The sequence below is a fragment of the Chrysoperla carnea genome, chromosome 5 (assembly GCF_905475395.1).
Source record: "Chrysoperla carnea chromosome 5, inChrCarn1.1, whole genome shotgun sequence".
Lineage (NCBI taxonomy): Eukaryota > Metazoa > Arthropoda > Insecta > Neuroptera > Chrysopidae > Chrysoperla > Chrysoperla carnea.
This window is the reverse complement of record NC_058341.1, coordinates 13,158,779-13,181,844: the sequence shown is the minus strand read 5'-3', so window position 1 is coordinate 13,181,844 and position 23,066 is coordinate 13,158,779. Positions and strand designations below refer to the sequence as shown.

The window sequence follows — 23,066 nt, the reverse complement described above, 5'->3', positions numbered from 1 at the left end:
ATTATTCCATGATTTCAATTTGAATTAATTTTCCAGTGGTTGTTTATACATATATAATATAAAATATAAAATTTATTTTAAAATATTTTGTATAAATAAATATAAAATGTGTCGCACAGGAGATGCGTAAGCTAATCAAATCCTATTTTAAGAATTGGGTAGTGTACTGATATTGAATTTGCCACATTACCCTTCAAACTTTAAGAGTAGACTGAAGTTCATCAACAAATTGAAAATTAAATTAAAATTGAGTAATAAACGAAATAGAGTTTTGTTTGAAGAATCCGTGGTAATAAATAGTGAGTGACGTAACGTCTAGCCTACGTACACATCTTTGTCTAATTTGGGAGTTTAAAACGTCAATGTTTTGTGTTTTTCAACATTTTTATCATATTCCTTGTAAAGAAATTCTAAAACCCTAAAACCTAAAACAAAATTTGAATAAGAAAAGAGAAAGAAAAACCTAGTTTAAATGTTGATAAATATTTGTATAGGTAGGCCAAGTTTTCAAAAAATATTCTAAGCGATCGGAAAATATATAGTCTTTGATTCACGACACACACCCTTATTACAAAAAGCAATAGCTCATTTTCTCTGAAGTAGAAAATCGTTAATAAATATATTTTCAAAAATATCGCAAAATTTTACATTTTACCTACTAATTAAAATGTTGAAATTATTAAAATCACAATGATATTTATAACTAATTAATAAATATTATTAATTTTATATCAAAAAACATTGAATAAATAATTATGTATGTACTGAAATAATAATTATTCTACATGTATCTACAATGAAGCTATGTGCATGGTAACGTTTTACCCTCAATAAATTGTTTTTTAAAAGGTTTTGTTTGTTTTCAAATTATCAATGTTGAAATATTGAAATCATAGGTGGAAATAAAAACAATCAAATTAGAATCAATTATCTCTTGAAGAGATTATTTTAGAAATACATTTTCAGTTAAGAATCCTAACCTTTTCATGGTTAAGCAAGTTCATGCGTCAACGATATTAGAAGAGAAATACAAAAAATTATGATAATATACAAGTTTCAAAAGTTTTTAAATGATTTAAAAATAAAAAAATATACTGTTGTCGAATTAAATTCGTTGAATTTTAAGTTTAAAAAGTGACAAAAATTAAGGTTGTACGTGGGACTGACTAAACGAACAAAATCTATATTTATTAAAAATGACTTCGAAACTATACTTGAAACTTTTACTAATAATTATTAAATAAATTTTGTATGTAAGCTTCAAATGATCTGTATTTTCATGTCTTTTTGGATCTTAATATCCTGAACAATCCACGAGGTTCCACAATCTAAATGATATTTTCATCAGACTAAAAGTTTCCGAAGAAATGAAAACTGAAACCTAAGAAATTACTTGTCCAATCCTTAAGAAGTTCTGAATATAGTATTTTTTGGGTTAAAATGAGCTTCAAGTATTTTTGGATCTTAATATCCCGAACATTCCACGAGATTCGAAAATCTAAATGATATTTTCATCGAACTAAAAGTTACTGAAGAAATGAAAACTGAAACCTAAGAAATTACTCGTCCAATCCTCAAGAGTGTCCGAATTTAGAATTTTTTGGGTTAAAATTAATCTAGAATGAGTTTTTTTTTTGTCAAATATCAGATCAACAAATTTTCCCAATTTTCGGGATACCTACCCGGATTAAAAAAAATTCGCTTACATTTATCGATTGAGTGAATAGTTTAGAGACATCGCCTTAAACTCTGTTAGATAGGCTTTTATTTCGTAGCGATTTTGGAAATCTAGCGAAAAAAAAATTATCGTCAAATGAGAATCCTTAAGTTATTTTTCTTAATAACTTCAAAAAATCCATAGAAATGATAAATAAAACTATCAAAGGGGTCAGTTTTTTGTTTCTTTTTGGGTTAAAGATGTTTTAGAAAAGGACGATCAAAATGCAAGACAAAAATGTTCCAAGGTTTTTCAATTTTCTTACTTGTCATTTTAATACAATGAATTTAATCAGTTTATCTATATATATCTTATATATATAGGAGACTTTCTATAGATATAGATAGATAGTCACTCATCACGATATCTCTGGAACTATAAGACCTAGAGACTTGAAATTTGGCAGGAATATTCCTTTTGCCAAGTAGAGGTCAGCTAAGAACGGATTTTACGAAATTCTACCCACAAGGGGGGTTGCGGGGGTGTTCATGACTAAAAAATTCATATTTTTAAATTATGGCTTTTAATAGTTCAAAACTTGGTCAGAATGTTTTAAATTACATTTAGAAATTTTTTTTACCTTCGGTGGGTAGAAAGTTGTAGCGAGAAAGTGGGAAGGAAATATCGAATATTTACAAATATACCTAAGTGGGGTATCAAATAAAAGAGCATGACGTGTACATTACAAAAATGTTATCCAACGCGAGGAAATGTGGAGGGAGGGGTGCAAGTGGGGATGTTGCCCAGCAAAGCGGGTATATTTTACGCCACGCAAAGCGGGCGGGTAACAGCTAGTTTTATATATTATATATAAAAGTCTGTGAATAATTCGCACTTGTATTTTTTATAAAATATGTAAAATATAAATATAATATTAAAACAGTTTTTATTAGACCCTTGAGAATATTTAACAAAATACCACTATACGAGTTAAGAGTAGCGTTATTATAAACAAACAAACAATAGTACTTAAAACATATAAATATCATTCATTTTATTCATTATACACATATAAACAACAACATAACAAGCAGCGAACGAAGAACATCTTGATTATTATCATTATTATTATTAATAATATTATTCATAAAATCAAGTTATGTTTTACACTTTATGTAACGCATACTGATTATTTCTACATCATTCGACTTAAGATATATCACTCGATAGAGTCAATTCCATAAAAACATGTTCTTGTATTCGTGTACCATTTGCGTCAACACCAAAGAGGTTATATATTGTAAGAGGGGTTTGAATGTGAGGATAAGGATCACACTTTTAATAAACATTTAATTATTGTAAATCAATTTAATTATTAAAAATGATTACAAACAAAAAAAAATTAAATTTGATTCTTTTATTCAATATGGCTTCCTTATTGATTCTCAATGCTACGCGCATTCTTAATAACTCTTGTCGATCATCGACCAATACCAATGTTCGTGTATATTCGTAAAAAGATACGAACATGATTCGATTATAAAAAAATCCATAAATGTACGGTGGGAAAATGATGAACTAAAATAAATATTCATAGGCGTACTTAATATTTAAAAAATATAAGTTAATATTAGTCAGTGGCAGCGTCGGTTACAATATAAAACATGGAGTGGATTATTGACCGTTTTAAAAGAGACCGAAAAAAAGGGATCGTCTTCCCTTTTTGTCTCTCAGCCTGATAAAGCGCTACATTAATATTTTGAATTATTATATAAAAACGTGCATGTCTGAGTATTTCATAGAGTTAATTTAAGACAGAGGAAGGCAGCTATACGCATACTTTTTTAGGTCTCTCTCTATAAAGATCTACCGTTTGGATGGGCACATTTCATTATGCTACCATTTACATAAAAAATCAATGTTAAAGTTCAAGTTTTAAGCTTTATAATCATACTAAAATTAAAAACTGTGCATAAAAATGAAAATTTTTGTTAGTAGAAATACTAACTTTGATTCTCATATACCGTACAGAGAATCGATAAGCATTTTTCACAAAAGGCGTACAAAGAATCGATATGATTTCAAATTTTTGTTTCATAATTCTTGTTTTTTTAAATTAATTCGAAATTAATATTTTAAATAAATCAGCTTTAAAAGCAGCTTATAAACATTTCAATACATGCACTTAACACATTTAATAATATAAAATTCGATTTAATCAAAGCTACTTTCAGTATATATGAATATGAATTATTATTAATAATTTTAAACTATACATATATTGAATACAACACAAGTGAGTAAATATTGCGTTTATATATATAACGAACGTATTATATTAAATATAACGAGAAAACATCGATACTTGTTACAATATTATAAATACATATTATATATTATATTATATTATATCTATACAATATTATATGCATATATATGTGTATATAATAAGGAAAATGAAATATGTGATGATTTTATTATAGAGAGGCAAAAAGGGTTGGCTTACTTACTTCATCCCTTTATTATTCATAATTTAACCCTTTATATTACATATATTTTAGGTTCACTTCCGAATTCTTGAAAAATTTAGCATTTTGAATTGCATCTTGATTCGAATATTAAAAATTGTATGATTACCTTGAAAATTGTAGTACTTGTACATGGACCTAGCCGATTTTTCGAAAACTAGAAAACGTATTTCGTGATTAGATTAGTGATACGGATACTGCAAAAATTTTTCCTCGAAGTAAGAGGCAGTTACAGATTTTGGGTGAAATATAATGAATCTTGCCCCTAACATTTTGAAGGCTGAACAATATTTTCAGTGTTGACTAGAATGAAGAAAAATATTCGATTTTTACGCGTGGATAACTCACAAAACACTTAATACAGTCAAAACTGGCTATAAGGACGTATCGGCGCTATAGCGCCCAATATTCATAGGAATCATACACTTTTTTCTACATGTATATACTTTTTCAGATAAATAAGACACCATCATAATACTAGTTTTAGACTTTTAAACTTTATTTTAAGCCAAATTAAATTTATCTTGGATTCTACCAACTCAAATATTTGATAAAGTGACCAATCGTCTTTGAAATCGGTTAACAATAACGACGGGCATGTTTACATATACACAAACTTTTGCTATAATATGAAAATGCTACATATCGCTTATAAAGACTATCGGTTAACACGTAAACACATACTTCTCAAAATTGGGGGTAAAGGCTTGTCCTAACTATGAAACGTAAAGATATGTTGATGTTTTCGACAATCTGATCCATAATAATAACTTCTTATACTGGGAAGTTAAAAATTAGAAACTTGTCATTTTTGTACGATCTATTATTTAAACCATCAAAGGGTTAAAAATTTATTGTACCTTCTTCAAGAAACATATAGGCATTATTTCTAGTAGTATGGGTTTAGTATTTTCACCGCATTCCGTTCGTTTGACTCACATCTATAGAAGCAAGTAACAATATTTAATGTATCTTCACATACATACACTTCGAATATGTTGACGAAGATTCGAATATACACACACATACACACAAATACATAATAGAACCCATTTTCCCTGATGCATGATTATTAATTAATTTTTGGCTCCAGTTCTGTTGTTATCGTCATCATCAGCATCTCTTAACAACACAAGTATATACGAAAATAGCGTAAATGTTAAAGTGCGATCGTCGAAAGTATTCTTCATCACTTGAAAGCGTAAAATGGGTAACATATATGAGATGTGGGGTACTATTATTCATATAAGTATTTCTCCCATACTCACATATTCGAGTACACCTTATTTTAAAAGTAGGCAACATTTAGTTTTACTTTACAATGTCTTCTTGAAAGTTTTATTTAGAGATGTAGCGACGTATTTATGTTTTTTGTTACTTAGTTACAACGACTTCTTTCTTCGACATCATTCACTACTCATTAGAGATTTGGTTAATGATGAGAAGGGTGAGATTTGGAGGGGAAAATGAGATGTGTACATATATGAGAACTTTATTGTAATAATAATTTTATATTTTCATAAAGTTACTCAATAATTTTATCGCTCGTTTAAAGATGAAAAATTTTTTTTTAAATATAATTACTTTGTAAATTTCGGGAATTAATAGATCTTAGTAATGTTTTTGATAATTTATATTTGCTTTTACGATACAAATGTGAAAAAAAAAGCTTGGATAGTAATGAATCCAAATGATTTTATTATAAAAAGCAATAAAATCAATATTTTGGGTCTCCAGTAAAATAAATATTCGGTTGCCGACTTGAACAAAAAAATCTTTTAACTTATTTTTTATCTCAAAATTAAAAAAACGAGTTCAATTCATTTCGAGATGGTAGAAATATCTATTTTTACCAAACAGAAGAATTTTGGATCAAAATAGGCCTCGTATTTTGATCCAAATTTTTGATTTTGAAGATCATCGGCTATTTTTTAGTTGTTTCAAGTACGGAACCATAGACTCGGACTTGAAACAAAGGTAAGAACACTCTCCATTAAATTACCTTTTAAACGAAACAAAAAAATTTAAAATGGGTTCATCCGTTTAGGTGCTACAATGCCACAGACAGACACGGAGTTTTTTTTAAGTTCAGCGGTTACAAATACCAATTTTTTATGATAAAATAAAAACACTTCGATAGATTTATTTCAAAAAATTACCATAAACGTATGAGTTATCAATTAATAACATATCAAAAATTTAGATTTTCATCTATACATTGCCTTAGTGTCTAATTAACCTTACTACTTCTCCATCAAGATTAATTTTGCTTTTCAATACTATGAAAAACCAATAAATGATTATCTAATTATCCATATAGACGATAAATATACAACTTTTATGCTACATTTTTTTTATAGAAAAGCATAAATAATTAAACAAATAAATAAATAATCATAAATAAATAAATGTATAATACAAACTATAACCATGGATCGATATACTTACTATACTGTGAAAATTGTGATGGTTCGAATTACAATATGTATATATATGGAAGGTATAGGCAAAAAACCCAGATAGCACAATTAAATTTTAGTAATGACCATAAATCTAGTGCAAAGCTCAATACCTTTTGGTCCTTTATAATAGCAATAATAGTTAAAAGACAATAAATAAATTTTAGTTTATCAAAAACGAACAAAATATCACTTTATTGCACAAAAAAGTGTAAACCAAAATAAATTTTGTTCAATTTATAAAGGTTTTTAAAAAATTAGAAAAAAAACTGTATGTGATGGTGAGATTATCAACATCAGACAGTCGCTAAACGGCGCGTCAATTGTTCTTCAATGCAGCTGTTCAATCTGGCCACAGAATGATCTGATGCGGGTTATTCTTAGCGTACTTGTACTACCGTCGAGACGAATCGGAACTGTGCCATCAGTGCCCATAGTAATGCGTTCCTCAGATAACCACTTCCAGATCATATATTGTGTATTGATTGAACAATTGAAAGTGACCGATTTGCATGAGCTTTGAACCCTAAACCTATGGATTAGAAGTTCACCACTCTACCAAGCCTGCCACACCACCGTTGGAAATGACAACAAAAAAAACAGAATGTAAATTTGATTTTTGCACAATTGGTCTAGAGGTGACGCTAAAATTATACTGCAATTGAGTTTTTTTTTTTTTTTTTTTTTTTTTTTTTAATTATGAAAAAAAATTTGTTGGTGTTTATGAATTATTTTTTATATATACCAAAGACCCCGCCTTTAATTTGAACTAGGGTACTTTGTATCCGTTGTCAAGAGCACAAACTATGATAGAAATATTGTATCGTTTGAAATTGTTTTAATTAAATTTGGAATGTGCAAAATATCGATTTTTCATTGATGAAGTCAAATATTGTGACGTTCACAATTTTTTTATGCACCTTTTGTAAAATAAAACATAACATGCCTATACAGATTCATCCTGTAGTAGCTATCTGTGTATGTTTACATGTATGTGATAGTATAGAAGAGAAAAGAGAGCCACCATGGATATGCGGGACCGCCACTGGACACAAGCTGCGGTCATCCCGTTTTTTAATTAATATGTTACCCAATATCCGAATGACATACGAGCTACCAGTTTATGTTGTTACATAGTTTGTTACAAGAGTATAATATATATTTTATATATATTTTATATATCCCAGTGATAATCACAAAAATATTTCCATTATACAATCCTTTTTCTTTTTCTTTTTTTTTGTTTCGTTATAATAAAATTGCTGGGTACTGTTTCTGTAGGTAGTAAATTCCATACTAAAAATATTCTTAATTTTAAAACATCTTTAGCCTTTCATGATATAAAAATTCAAAGCATATCATGGCGCAAAAATAAATTCTAACCAGGTATTTTCAAACTAACGTTTTTAAAAATTCTGAGGATACATTTTATATGAAAGCTAGGGTGTCAATAGTATCAGAAAAGAAAAGTTTCAATGATAGACCAGGAGGCATCTTAGAAAATGAGAAAACCTTTTGATTGTTTAGGATGGCATCAATCTGTTCAGATACAAAACCACTAAGAAAATATGCATCAAAATCATAACGCATTAAATATTAAACGCTTCGGGACACAATGATATTTGTTTGACGAAAAACTTTGACAAGAAAAACTGAATTTTTTAACACTATTTATTAGCTTCACTTGTAACTTACTAACAAAAAATGTAATGAAATATTAGAGATCAATTTTAACCCACTTCTTACTGTTCGGCTCGTTTGAAAATTTACACATGGATCAAGGTCCGTTAACGATAAACCAGGATACATGATCGATAATATTATCTTGAAATATTATTAGTTTCATCTACCAACAATGAGATGGTGCGGTGGGTAGCGCGTCTACTTCTCATGCAGAAGGTCATCAGATCGAAACTCATCCACGATATATAATTTTTATTTTATTCTAATTTGTTACCCAAAGAGTACAGAATCTTTAACTTTGCCAGATAAATTATAGTTTCAAAAACACGCGTTTGTGCACTAAAAAGTAGATAATAAATAATGTTCATTGTAATGAAGGATTCAAACCGTGGAGTCTGTCTACATTTATTCTTAACATAAGCTAATAGGACAATTAACGACCACCCCACGCGTTTATTTTACTTTTTAGTGCAATAAAGCGTGTGTCTTTAAGTTTTTTAAACTATAATTTTTTCCGTTTTACACTGTACATATAATACGTATATTTGTATAAAATAATATTGTCATGAATACACAACAATTTGAACATAGTATGATAAAACTACAACATACATGAAGGGGAGAGTGTGATACTTAGCATTCAAATGTGTTTCTAAAGCCAGTTTATGTATCAATGGCCATAGTTTCAGCTTAAACCACTAGTTTAGTAACATTTCGATTGATTTTGAAACTATGTTCCTTATTGCATGATATTTGGTTAGAGGAGTTCAAATCAAAAAAACTGCAACAGACACAAAAAACCGGCTATCTAGGTTACCTAGGAAACTAAAACTTTCAATCAGTTCAGGTCACGATGATTTTTGAGGAAATGCTAAAATCTGTCTATAACTGTCAATTTGTATTTTTGTCAATGTTATATCATAATAAATATCCTAATAAAATAAAACGTAATCAACTCACATATTGGGTTGACCAAAAAATCAGAAGTTTTTATCAATCATGAGGCCACCACGATTGGTTTGATATTTGGCACAATCTGGTTGTGCAATTTTCACACACTTTTGCACCAAGTGTTTTAACCATCTCTGATTTATCGGTGTAAACAAGTAATTTTACATGTCCATAAGGACAATAATCTAATAGACTTTCCGACTACTTAACAAATCCATTTCGTGAAATTAATAAAAAATGAAATGGCAAACCAAACTAAACACAAAGCAACTGTCTGTTGTCAAATTGGTTATAAAACAAAAGAATGTTGCCTACTCAAAGATCTAAGCCACTATCCTCTACAAAAAAAAAAAAAAAAAAAAAAAAAAAATGATTTATATCCGAGGTACTACACATTACTTCGGGAACATTAATAGGATATTTTGTATCTCCTAGTATCTAGATACATAGTTTTTCATAAGTAGGTATCACATACACAATATCTATTGAACATTAGCATCATCGTGTTGTTAATCGTTGTTTTTTTTTTACGTTGCTCTGCATACTCTAGATATATTGTCGTTGTTAATGTTTAGAGACTCGTTTGTTGTGTGTTTGTTTAACATGAGTTTTTTTTTTTTAATATTTATGAAATAATTTACCATCAATGTTGTGTTGAGCACTTACGGTTATGTTATGTCGAACCAGAAAAAAAAAACAGTTGAGAAGGGTGATAGTATATAGAAAAGTGTATTTAATTATAAATATTATATACATTAGTTTTCGATAAAATATTTTCTTTCTCATACCCACATACAAAGATAGATTACCAAAATATTCAGCTTTGATCTCGCAGTCCTTTATGGCCCGAATACAATGGTCTAAATTTCCAAAGTTTCCTCCGGCTCGTTCGCTTATTCCAAAACAATATGTAGTTAAAACATGAACCGCTACCTTATGGAAACGGCTTATAAATATGGGTAGGAAAATATAATTACGGGTACTGCAAAATAACAGGTCAGTCGATATGGGGAGTTCAGTATGAATAGTTGATATACACAACTGTTTTTATCTACGGTCAGTCATTATGGATACATGAATTAACAGTACAGTATAAAAGGTAGTTGGTGAATTATTGTTTCATTATATTTTTAGAAGAGCATTGTAAGACTCACTCGCTTAAAAATTATATTTAGTTTCTTGAATTATGTTTGGAGATCATTAATTAAAGAAATATTTACTTATTATAGGAACACCAACAGTCGAGTAAACGTGTTTAAATCAATGTAGTATTTTTTAGTGTGTACATGCTAACTTTGAATTCAACTGTGAATACTCTACTATTGTCTCAATTGATCGTAACTACCCCTTTGACGTATTTTTAAAGATAATAACCCCACTATCCATGCATTCACAATACCGTAATGATTTCATGATTCAGTTCCAGTTGTAAGCACGACTTTTATACTTTTATAAACCAAGTATGTAATTCTACTAAATTTGGGCCATACTTTTCAAATTTTTGGTCAAAATTAACCTAGCATTAATAGGTTTTAAGAATGTGAAGGTCTGGTTTCGGAATTAAGGACATAAGTGATAACTAGCGAAAAACTGACATCACAGCTGAAAAGAATGACCCAAAATTAGTGGGTTTCAAAAAAAATTCCAATAAGATCGGATCAAAATTGCCTGTGTTATTAAAAAAATCGAATTTTTGAACTTGATGACGTCATCAAAATTCAAAATATTTAATTTTGCTCTATTACATCGAATTTTTATCCAATTTTGACAAACCAAGTATGTAATTCTACCAAATTTGGGTCATACTTTTCAAATTTGTGGTCAAAATTAACCTAGCACTAATAGGTTTCAAAATGTGAAGGTCTGGTTTCGGAATTAAGCACATAAGTGATAACTAGCGAAAAACTGACATCACAGCTGAAAAGAATGACCCAAAACTTTTTTAATGATTGTTGATTTTGAATAAATACATCTATTAAAAAAACTAGAGAATAAAAATATAAATTTTTTCACTTTTTTGTCCAATAGAAGTGATACTGTCAAATACAGTAAAAAGAATATTTTTGTCAAAACTATTTGTAACAATTTATGGTGTGTGCTTTTTCTGCACACAAAATTATATTCAAATATGCCTGCAATATCCCACGATAAAATCTTTACTGTCACATCAAAAAATACATAGTTACACCAATGCGAGACATGTAGACACTTGGTTCTTCATCGTGGAGATAAATTCAGGCGAAATTTTTGGCATGTATTTTGCGATATGTGAAAATTGTTAGGAAGTTGCAAAAAAGACATAGCGTGTATATAATCTTTGCTGGCAAAGAATACTAAATGACAGAACGAGCAAAAAGTCAGGAAAGACTTGGTATCAGTATTTAGTTTCAGTATTTTATAGAGAAGAGGAACAAAAAAATACCTGTTTAGAAGAAATAGCAATAGGTTGTAAAATGAATTAGTTTGTGGACGTATTATGACGATTTTCGATTTGTCGCCGTAATTTCTGTTTACGAAGTCTTGAATAATTTTAACATAATTACTCGCAGTAATCGAATTCCTACATTTTTTGATACAACGGTATACGGACTAATATAGTATTGTTGTAATATATAAAATTGCATCCCAGTTTTTTGGTGGGATAAATGGGTTAGATGGTATACGCGAAATGTGTATGCGGTATATTCGTGAATGGTCTTGATTGATGTATCGATTATATATACATAGATATTTGTATATATGGATGGTATAATCCTCATACCATTAAATTTTAAAACATGACAAATATGGCGTTTCTGAAAGGGAGATATTATCATACCATCATACCTGTATCAATATATGTGTATATATAATATTATCCATTGGGGTAGTCCAAAAAGCCACACACATGGGACACCCAAATGAATATGAAGGTATGATCGTCATTTTTGTCATCACTGATTCTGGCAATTATTTCCTAACCAGTTTGACATTTAAAATCGATGTTCACAAAATATTCTATACATAAAATAATATATATAACGTTTATAAATTTTAAATCATATTGAGTTATTATTTATTACATTTGACTAGAGGGTGTATAATTGTTCAATTGTTTATTATATGTATGTTTTTGTTTAGTATGTTTTCTATATTTTTACATTCAGTTTTTTTATGTAAATACTATATTTTTGATGATTTTTATAGATCATTTTTCTATTCTAATATTTATTATTAAAACATACCTCAAGAACATATTGAAAGAGTAAGGTATCCCAAAAATACAATGGGAATCGGAGTTTTTTGTTTTGAAGCACCACAAAAACCCATCGGAATATTTTCTTTACTTGACAAACCTCTATTATTTTTAATTACTCAATTAAAATTAGAAAAAATTTGAATTTATTGTCATGATTATGACCGAACTTAAGAGAAATTTTTAACAGGTTTTATGTTTACCTTATAAAGATACCTGATAAGGTTTTCTCAGGTTTTAAGAAATATAAAAGAAATCTTGTCCAGTTAGTAATTTCAATCATGTTTCTTTCAGATATGTCTCAATTTGGTCTTAGCAGTAGTAATTCACATTGGGGTTATGGTGCGGCTGGAGCATATTCACCATATTTAACTCCAAGTTCATTAGGCTCATGTGCGGCACCCTCAACACCACAATTCAATGCACCCGCATTAGGTTTTTCGGGCTCCGCACCAGATCAAACAAGTGGTCAAGATGCCTTTTCTAGTTCAACAGTTAGTACATGTAAGTAAATATCGTTTTTGAAAAGTTTTTGTAGATTCTTTTGGAAGAAGTTGATCGTTTGATTTATCACAGCTTGCTTAGTATAATTTTTTGTGTACCGACTGCAAAATTTCTGTTGAGCTACTTTGGTGTTATAAATTCTATCGCTGTGTGTGTGTGGTTGTCTTGTTGTTTGCTCACCTGTGTGTCTGCCTGTGGCATTGTAGCTCCAAAAAGAACCGATTTAGATTTTGTTGGAAGGTTATTTGGTAACGGGGAGGGTTCTAAGCTTTGTTTCAAGAAAATTGGTTCAGTTTGGAGAGACCTACATGAAAGTAACAGCAATGATCGGGTGTTCAAAAAATTTTTTGTTGTTCGCTGTTACAAAATTCTTTTCAATTCTTCGGCCCGGTTTCTTAGATTTGGATAAAATAAACGTATTATAATTTGAAATATTGTTTTGTTTTCTTACAGTATTACCGGATTCTACTGGTACAGATCTAGATCAACACTTGGGTTTGGTAACAACCCAAAATACCCAACATAACACAACAAATAACCATCAAGGTACAACGAATCACAATACACCAACCTCATCGTTATTAGTGCCAAGATATCCGGGTAATGGAACTGGAAGTAACACATCAAACTCCGACTACACATTATCCGGTCCCCGATCTCTATCCGATAATTCATCAGCAGCGGAAAGCCCGGTTCAAGATGATCTTTTAAATAGTGTAAATAATGTTCACAATACAACATTCATGAGTACAAACAATCATGCACAAAGTGGTGTAGGTAACGGTGTTTCTGGTGGAGGTGGGGGTATACCTGGTGGTGGTGGAGGTGGGGGGCATACAGCATCTTCAGGAGGTGGTGGTTATCCTACATCAAATTGTAATAATTCATTGTATCCAGTATTACCCGCTAGCTTATTATATTCACAGCTATATTCGGCTGCAAATCAAAGTCATTTTCAATCGTTGTCACAACATCATCATCATAGCACATCTTCGTCAGGAGGAGCTAGTGCAGGTGGTGTTATTAGCACTCAACAAACACATCATAATGAATTACAATCGGTTATGGATCAATTATCAACAACAGCACATTCACATCGACATCATGGCGGTGGGGGTATTGGTGTTGGGATTGGGGTTGGGGGTATGAATGGTACTAGTGATATTTTATTAAGTAATAATCCAACGTCATGTGCAGCCGCTGCGGCACGACAGCAACAACAAGACGATGGTGGACATGTGAGAAGTTTAACTGGTAATAATGGTGGACAACGTGGTCCCGCACAAACTGGTGGTGATGCTGTTGTTTGGAGACCGTATTGAAATGTTGTTATCAGTTTATTGATGATAAGCAATCGTAAATATGATTTTCTTATTTGTTTATTCAGTTAACTTTTTTAAAACTATTTCGTTAGACTTTGTTAATCGTTAATTATGTGATATTTTTACTTAGTTATCGGTTGGTTTTGTAATAATATAAACTTTAATACTATTGGAAAAATCATTAATGATGTCAAGCAATGACGCCAGACAGTTAAAATCAGGCAAAAAATGGAGCAGTGACTATAAAATGACTAAGTCATTGAAAGTGTGACCTATTTTTTATTTGACAGGCAGTGCAAAATAATAGATTTTCTGTAAGCCACTATGGTTCCTCTAAATCCGTATATTTGTTCAAGGCCTTTTATTTTAAGGCACAAATTTTTGCAAGTCAAAATGATTTTCCCAATATTATATCTCCAGTTTCAAAGAAAACCATCTTAAAAAATTTGTGTTAAAAATCATTTTACAGCAATTGATCAAGGCTCTGAAACTCAACAGAAGTGTCCAGAAAAATTGTTAACACAAAAATGTGTACCACTTTTGATGTCCTGCCAGAAGGGAATGTCTCTCTGTCTGTCTGAATGTTTACTAATACCAACAGTATTGAAAATTAAATGCTAAACTTTAAGCAATATTAAATGAAGACAGCCATAAGTTTTATAAGCTTTTTTAAAAAAAAAGCTTTAAAAAATTGTTCGAAGTGTGAATTGAGACAACGATATAAAAGATTCATATGTGATTGATATGGTCTATTTGCTAGGTCTAATCTTTTACGATATTTTCAATAAAACAATCAATTTAAAAATTAAATATTTACATTTTAAAAACTCGAGTATACTAAAAGAAAAAAAATTCTCAATTTTGACATTTTCTTAAATTCGCTCAAAAAATAAATTCTAAAAGCTCAAATTTAGAACAAAAAAAAAAACTTTACCACTTTAATAGATAAACACACCTTTTTCAAAAAAAAAAAAAGTTTTTATGTATATTGTTAAATCAAATTTTATTAAATTGTTAATTATTAGTAAATTATTTTCTACTCAATTTTTAATTATAATAATTTTTTAGTGTCAAAATTAATTAAATCTAATTAATACACGTATAGGTTAATAAAAAAAATTTGTATACTAAAAAAAACTGGTTAAAAAACCAAATAATAAACTACGTCTGATATAAATGAGATATTTTTTACGAAGACAATTCATTGAGTGCAATCAAAAATCATTTATAAAGAAAAAAAAATCCAAGAAGTATTTTTAACTTCAAGCAAAACTTTGTGTTTATTTTTTATTTTCTAGTCATATCATTACCAAATAATCGTTTATTTTAAATTTAAGGTAGTTGCTCTGAGATTGAAATTTATTAGGAAATTTACAAAATGAGTAATTAATTGCACGTTCAAATTTGAACGCGATTTGCGAGACCGTTTGTGAGATGGTTGCCATGAAAATTGACACACGTACAGAATGAGACCCTCTATTAAAAAGTGATACATACTAGAATTACCAATGTGTTAAAAATAAGTCTAAAAAATTGAAAATTATTTACCCAATGAAAAATTAAAAATAATCACAGATTAAGACACAGAATAATTTTATGTAGGGGATACGAAGAGAATTTCGTAGACAAGACGAGGGTATTGTGTCTGTAACAGAAACAACTATAGTAGAGTATTGTAAACAAATGGTCGCACACTGAGTATTTTGTATGTGAAGATCTCCGCCGGTACAGTATGAGACAAAAGTTATACCTCATTTCACTACAAGCTCTTATGCTCTTACCTTACATGTAATACAAAATTTTTGACAAATTGTAGTAGAGCAACGTCCTTAAAGCTATTATTTTGTTTTAAAACAACAAGCTTTAGTTTTCAATTAACCTTCGTACGGTTATAAAAAGAGAAATTTTCAAAATTGAACAAAATGTTTCGTATAAATTTTCCAAAAACATCGTAAAAATCAATTTTTTTAACACAATTGTTCCGTCGGCATCATGATTGAAGGTATTACAAAATCAAGTCACATTTCCTTAAAAAATTACTAAAGTACTAACGTTAATTGACTATTAAATGCTTGATATTAAACTAATTAATTTTGTGCAATATTGTAATAAATTAAGTGATATTAATTAATTTTATTTAATCACCCCTCGCAGGATAAAAAAAATCAGGTACAAAGCCAGTATAACTCTTTTGAAATAATGTGCAACAAAATTTAAAAAATCAATTGATCAGTAGTTTTTTTCCTATTCTGAAAAGAGAAAAAACATATCATTTGAGATCTTGCTCTGTGTCGTGGGCTTACCTAAGGACAATATTCTCATGCATTTTTTACTTGTTGCAAATAATATCAAAACATGTATGCTAACTTTATACCTATTTTTATTAATAACAAATGGATTAAAAGATTAAATAAATAAAAAAAACAAGTCATTAAATATTATTTAAAATTATAATTTTATTAAATTACTATTTATAAATAGTTGTGTAAAAATGTTATTTATTTATTATTTATCTATTTATTATATTGATTGAAAATATTATAATTATTGAAAATGAAAAAAAAAATGAATTCTCTCACAGACATTAAATTGTGTCAAAATAAAATAAAATATATTATAAATATATATAAATATATATTATATATAAATGAAAAAATTGCATTGTGAATATAGAATTTTATTTGTAAATAAATCAATTATTATTATTATTAAAATATATTAACAGATAAATTAAAAAAATATTATTTTATTTAAAAAAAAAATTATAAACCACAAATTTCATTATCGAACAATATTTTCAGAATTAAATGAAAAATAAATATCAGAGAATAGAAAGGAGGTAAGTAAATTTTATTTAATTTTTATAAGGTATAATTAATAAGTTACTATATACCAATACTGCAATAATAGGGAATATTCATGAAATTTAAATTTGGTTCAAATATTTTTCTTCCGTAACTTTAATGACTGGACATTTAAACTAAGCCATTATTTTAGTAATTGATATCTTTTTAATTACCTAAAATTAATTAATAAAAGTACAAGTTCAGTGAGGGAATTTAAAAATTTCTAAAACGGAAATTTAAATTTTTAAACGGACGTGACATCATAGTACGGACTTGTCAAATTTGTTGACATACTGTATGATATTAATTACTTACATTTTGTATGGTATTTCATTAAATTATACTATTCTACGGCTTTTTATTAGAAAACTTAATAATAACGTGTGTAAATTGTGTGTTGTAAATTCATTTTTTGAAAGTGTAAATTATACATTGAACTGTCACCAATTAACAGATCACGTACTTATACGTCATCAACAGAGAGCGCCAAAAAACTGCGTTTAAATATCTCAAAATTATAATGTATTTTAAATATTTTTTTACACTTAAATACAGCATTTTTAAGCAGTATTTATATTTTTTACTTTGTTATTACGGTATAAACAATATATTAAAAATATAAAAAAAATACATGAATATTCCCTATTGCTTCTTTAAGTAAGCGATTGTGTTATGAATACTCAATATTCCTACATAATTAAAACTACTTTTAATAAATCTATTCAAATAAATCTACTTTTTAAGAATTATACTTAAATTATACTTCTAATTAATGCTGCTTAGAATATGAGTGATAGGGCCCTTGTATAACAACATAAGGGTATTTACCCATGAATATAAATTTTTACAGCAGTAAAGTTATAGTAGTTAATTTTAACTTCATCTCTAAAATAGATATATGAAATATGAATATGTAATGATCATAATATTTATTTGAAATGTATGTAAAATATAAGAAGATATATTTTGATATATGTATATAAATATATGAATATGGATAATGTTATTTGATTTTTAACTTCCAAGCAACCAACAAAAATGTATACTATACAAAGTAGAGAGTTAACTGTGAGAGCACCCAAAGCTCAGAAAAAGAAACCAAACCATCCCAATCCACCCATTACTACTACTACACAAATAAACAGATACAGTGAAAACTGAATAAGGTGGCCATAATAAAATTGGTGAGTAACTTAATGTAGCCAGTGGTTGTAAACATAAGGATTCAGAAAGGTAAGTGTGTCAATACAAAAAATTAAGGATTTAACCCTCACTGTAGCGTGAAATTTAGAGAAATTGAGTTAAAATTGTAGGCGAATGTGTAGTATCCTTCTTATGTTAAATGGCACAAGAACGACCAACTCGTGTTATATGCCTTTTTTATTGATATTTCTATTTAGAAAAGTGATTTTATGGAAATTACAAATTTTATAATTTTTGGATCAAAATTACCCCATCCACCGAGTTTCATCAAATTCCAAAACAAAATTTTTTTTTCGATTTTCTCGATTTTTTCAAAGGGGTACCCCTTAAAAAAATTGCAAAAAAATCGAGAAATTTTTTAATCTCCAATTTCGATAAAACTCAGTAAATAAGGTAATTTTGACCCAAAAAGTACAAAAATCGGGTGCAATTGATGACTGGTCGAATAGTATTTGAGATACGGACTAAAATCGATCCAAATCTTGTGATATCTCAGAAGCTCTGCATTGTAACTTATTATAGGTGATATAATTTTTAAAATCGGCTGTGTAGATATATCAAAAATGACAAATTTACATAAAAACTATCATCCCCTTTTCACCACCAAAATTACAGAGTTTCATATAAACTTTCATCCCCAATTTGACCCTCTTAAAGAATGAATTTTAATGAAAAAAGGTAAAATAAACTTTTATCTCAAACCAGGAGCTCATTTATCAAGTCGAAACCCAGCCAAGCTCTTATAATTTTTTTTTTTTTCAAACCCAAAAGGCACACAATCTTTAACTTATCGAGACACGCTTAATGTGATAAAACACGTTTTATCACTCCAATATTGATATATAAACACGTTTTACTGTATGTATAGATATAATGTTGATTATGAGAAATAAGTAGTATACATTATATTTATTTATACAGAAAAGCTGTTTATATGAATTTATTATGAAAGGCGAGTTTCATCTAAAATTAGAAAAGTGTGGTTTTGCGATTCGTTTGCAAAAGAGAATCTAACTTATATACATCATACTTGTGTATGTAGTGTAGTTTCAGAAACGAAGTATAAGCCATCATCATTTCACTCATACTTCCATCACCCCGCTTCTACTTTTCAAAAATATACTACCACTGTTATATAGTCAAGTTATCATCACTTATACAGAGTGTTCAAAGTTAGTGAGGAAATAAGCTAAAGAAAATCTTATTACAAATCGAACTGTTCCTTCAAGAGAATCCAATATAACAATTATGACCAGAATGTGCAGAAAAATTATTAGAAAATAATACTATACCAAGATTCACGCCTATCACGTTTTGTTCTTGATTGCTTGCAAAAGTAATGGATACTTTATAAGAGGTTCGCCACTTTAAGTTTAAGGAAAAATGTTTTTTTAAAGCAACGAAACTGACTTTATTGAAAAGGGAAGTCAATGATAATAATGTAAAAATTGAAGTGAGGGCATATGGTAGTGCCGGGCATGTAGACAGCTAAATTTTTACACTTTTTGGCAGCAATTGTGGTCGTATTTCAGAATATTGTATTCTAGGTGTCCAACCGCCTCAAGGAAAACAAGTTGATGGGTTGAGATCGCACGATCTTGTGGATTTGCAAGCGTTGCTTTGGCATGAGTCAAGCTATGAAATGACAAACTGAACTAGATATAAAGAAACTGCCAAATGTCAAATTGATTATCAAACAAAAGAATGTTGTCAATTCAAAGATATGAACCTCTAAGAAACATCCTTTATAATTTGATGAGGCAGACCTTTATACAAAGTCTACACGAAACTAGTATGGGTGGTAATTTATTCGTTTTAAGAAGATTAAGTCAAGAAATTTTAGCATAGAATAAACCATTCACCAAGAAATAGATCAAAATCAAGAATTTTAAAACCATTTCGATAATTTCACAATTTCTATAAACTTTCTTAAAAATATTGTGAACAGTATTTTGTGAAACTATCCTTTCTCAAATGTAATTTCCATTCAAAATTTATCAGACCAGGCTCTTCGTTTTTTAGATTCAAAGTAGAAATCAACGGAAAAATTATTACAATAAAGGATGGAAAACGAAAAGATTAAGGTCGAACAGACTCGTCGACTGTGTAAATTTGATTAAAATACCGCAATATTGAATATTGAGTCACTTATATTATCTATTGCAGGTCTTTATGGCCATCAATTTCCGTTGATTTTCTATATTATAGAAAAATTTTCCACCAATAATATTTTTTGTTAAATATCATTTTCCGGAGGCATAAACGGGTCAAACGTAAAGTCTCGCAGTATTTCTCCTCATGAATCATACAGTAACGTTCCTTATATAGAACGTTCTTATTCGTAACGTTTTGTGTATGACTTCAAAGGCACCACCCGTAAAGCCAAGTAACAACGTATATTTTAAAAGAGAGCGCCATGGTCATATAACAGTGTATCGTCATGTTACACACACTAATACTTCAATATAAAATAGTGTACTTACATACATGAGTGAAAGACTAGTAAGTCTCTTACTCACTCACTCACTCATTCGCTCAAAAAACTCTTTTGACTCTTAAATTAAAAGTCTTCAGTTAAAATTTTATCACAACATGTGTACAATTTTAGGATATTCGATTTGTATAAGACTTTATACTAATAAAGCTTATGCTATTAAGAAAAATCATTAATGGCGTCAGTCAGTTAATATGGCAGTCAAAAGCAACGTCATCCATAAATGAATCGTGTATGAATTCAAAAGCAACAATACGTTTTCAGTACGGCATGTTCTTGGTAGTCAGACTATCCGACAAATTCCCCGCTGCGTTTTTTCAGATTGATAGCTTAAGTATAACGTCATCATGCTCATTTGAAAACGTGTTTCTTGTTAATTAGAAAATAAAAACATGACTAACATTCAGGAAGCACTCTCGGATGTGACAACTGAAAATTTACGACTGTTCAATTTCGCTTTTGGATAAAATAAGTTAATCGAAATACACCAGAGTATCAAAGTAACGCACAGTGCTTCTGTAAGTCAGACGTGGCCACAGACTGAGTTTACCTGATCGAACAACCTTAAGCCACACATATATAATATAAAAGATGATGATGAGATGCTTGAAACTAAAAGAGATAGATATATCTTTTATGTTTGATTATGAAATAAATTATGATTCTAATACAAAATTTAATATGAAATCGTATATATATGTATATGTTGTACATATATTATATATAAAAGTAAATAAAGTGGAAAATATTAATTAATTTAAAAGAATATATGTATTGTACAAAGTGCGGTGTAAGTGGATATACATTTATTAATACTTATTTTAAAAAAAAGAACATCTTATGCTGTATACCCAAATGATGAGTAACTTATAACCAGTAACAAGCAATGATTTACTATTAAAGAAATTGGGATATAAAAATTTAATCAAATAGCTGTTACAGATGTATATCCATTTATGCTCCATTCTGTATATTTAATATATTTATTATGATTATTATTATGATGAAACAAAAAGTTTTGTGGGTTTTATGTTTGTAAGCGAACGAATGAACAAGCAAGCACAAGCAAGCAAATGTTGTTTGAAAATTTATTATTTATTAATATTATTTATTTTATTGAATGAATGGGATGAGTTTTCGCATGAAGGAATCATTCACTAACTGAAAAAATGGTGTTCATGTGGAAAAATACGCCAATTTAACCTTGTAGATTTCTTCGTAGAATAGATTTCAATTAAAGAAAAATTGTGGAGGCTTGACAAAAATCTTTGTTGTTGATATTGGGAAAATCACTTTACTCTAGATTAAACACCGGTAGCTTTAAATGGAACTACTATAACAGCTAAAAAACTGTGTTTCAGAAAATGTTGATCAAAACCATAGTAGTTTACAATACTACTGTTCAAGTCCAATCTTTTTATAAATGTCAAATTGTATTTTTTGTCAAAATTTTATGTTTTATCATTTAAGAAAATTGAGTTGTGATAGTTATCAGAAGTTAAAAAAGCAAAGATAATTAATTTAAAGTAAGTGCAATGAAATTTTTATGTTATGTCATAAGAAATATCCTAATCAAACCAAACATAATGTACTCACATATTGGGTTGACTACTAAATTAGAAGTGTGTCTTTTTTCAGCTAATACTACAATGATTCCATACATAAAAACTAAAATTAGCTATTAAATTAAATTCTTTTAAGAATCAAACAAGTATTTGACTTCTAAAATTAGTACTTAAATTTTCAAGAAAAACTTCTTGTAAATAAAAAAAATAAGCGCGACATTTAAAATGTACCAAGGTACAGAAAGAAATATAGCTCTTAGCAGGTGTTCCACTAGCTAAAAAATAGTAAAAATTGTTTAAAAATAGTAAAAACTCATAAAATAGGCATTGCTCGTGTTTTATCCCAAATCCAATAAACTCTTGAACATATTGTATTCTTTTGAATACCGTGTTAAGTATGCTAATAGAGTAAATCTTGACCATTCCTGACTCATATTGTACAAATCAAGGATAATAATTTTCAATATAATTACAAACTCAATCCAGTACCTAGAATATGCGACATCTTTACCATTTCTATATTATATATATAGATACACAAATGATATTATTGTCATTAGAATTAGTGTAAACACATTGAATATTGTTCACAAGCGACGGACTTCACAGTGAAATGAGC

The 23,066-nt window shown here is 28.9% G+C and overlaps 1 protein-coding gene across 1 annotated transcript in view; it reads left to right on the top strand.

The window, feature by feature from the left end:
- Positions 1 to 14,339, top strand: part of LOC123300530 (runt-related transcription factor 1) — a 62,018-nt gene extending 47,679 nt beyond the window's left edge. Inside the window, exons 4-5 of the mRNA XM_044883115.1 lie at positions 12,808 to 13,017; positions 13,471 to 14,339. Of these exons, the coding sequence (XP_044739050.1) occupies positions 12,808 to 13,017; positions 13,471 to 14,339 (1,079 nt within the window). The remainder of the gene's footprint in view (positions 1 to 12,807; positions 13,018 to 13,470) is intronic.
- Positions 14,340 to 23,066: the final 8,727 nt, after the last annotated feature.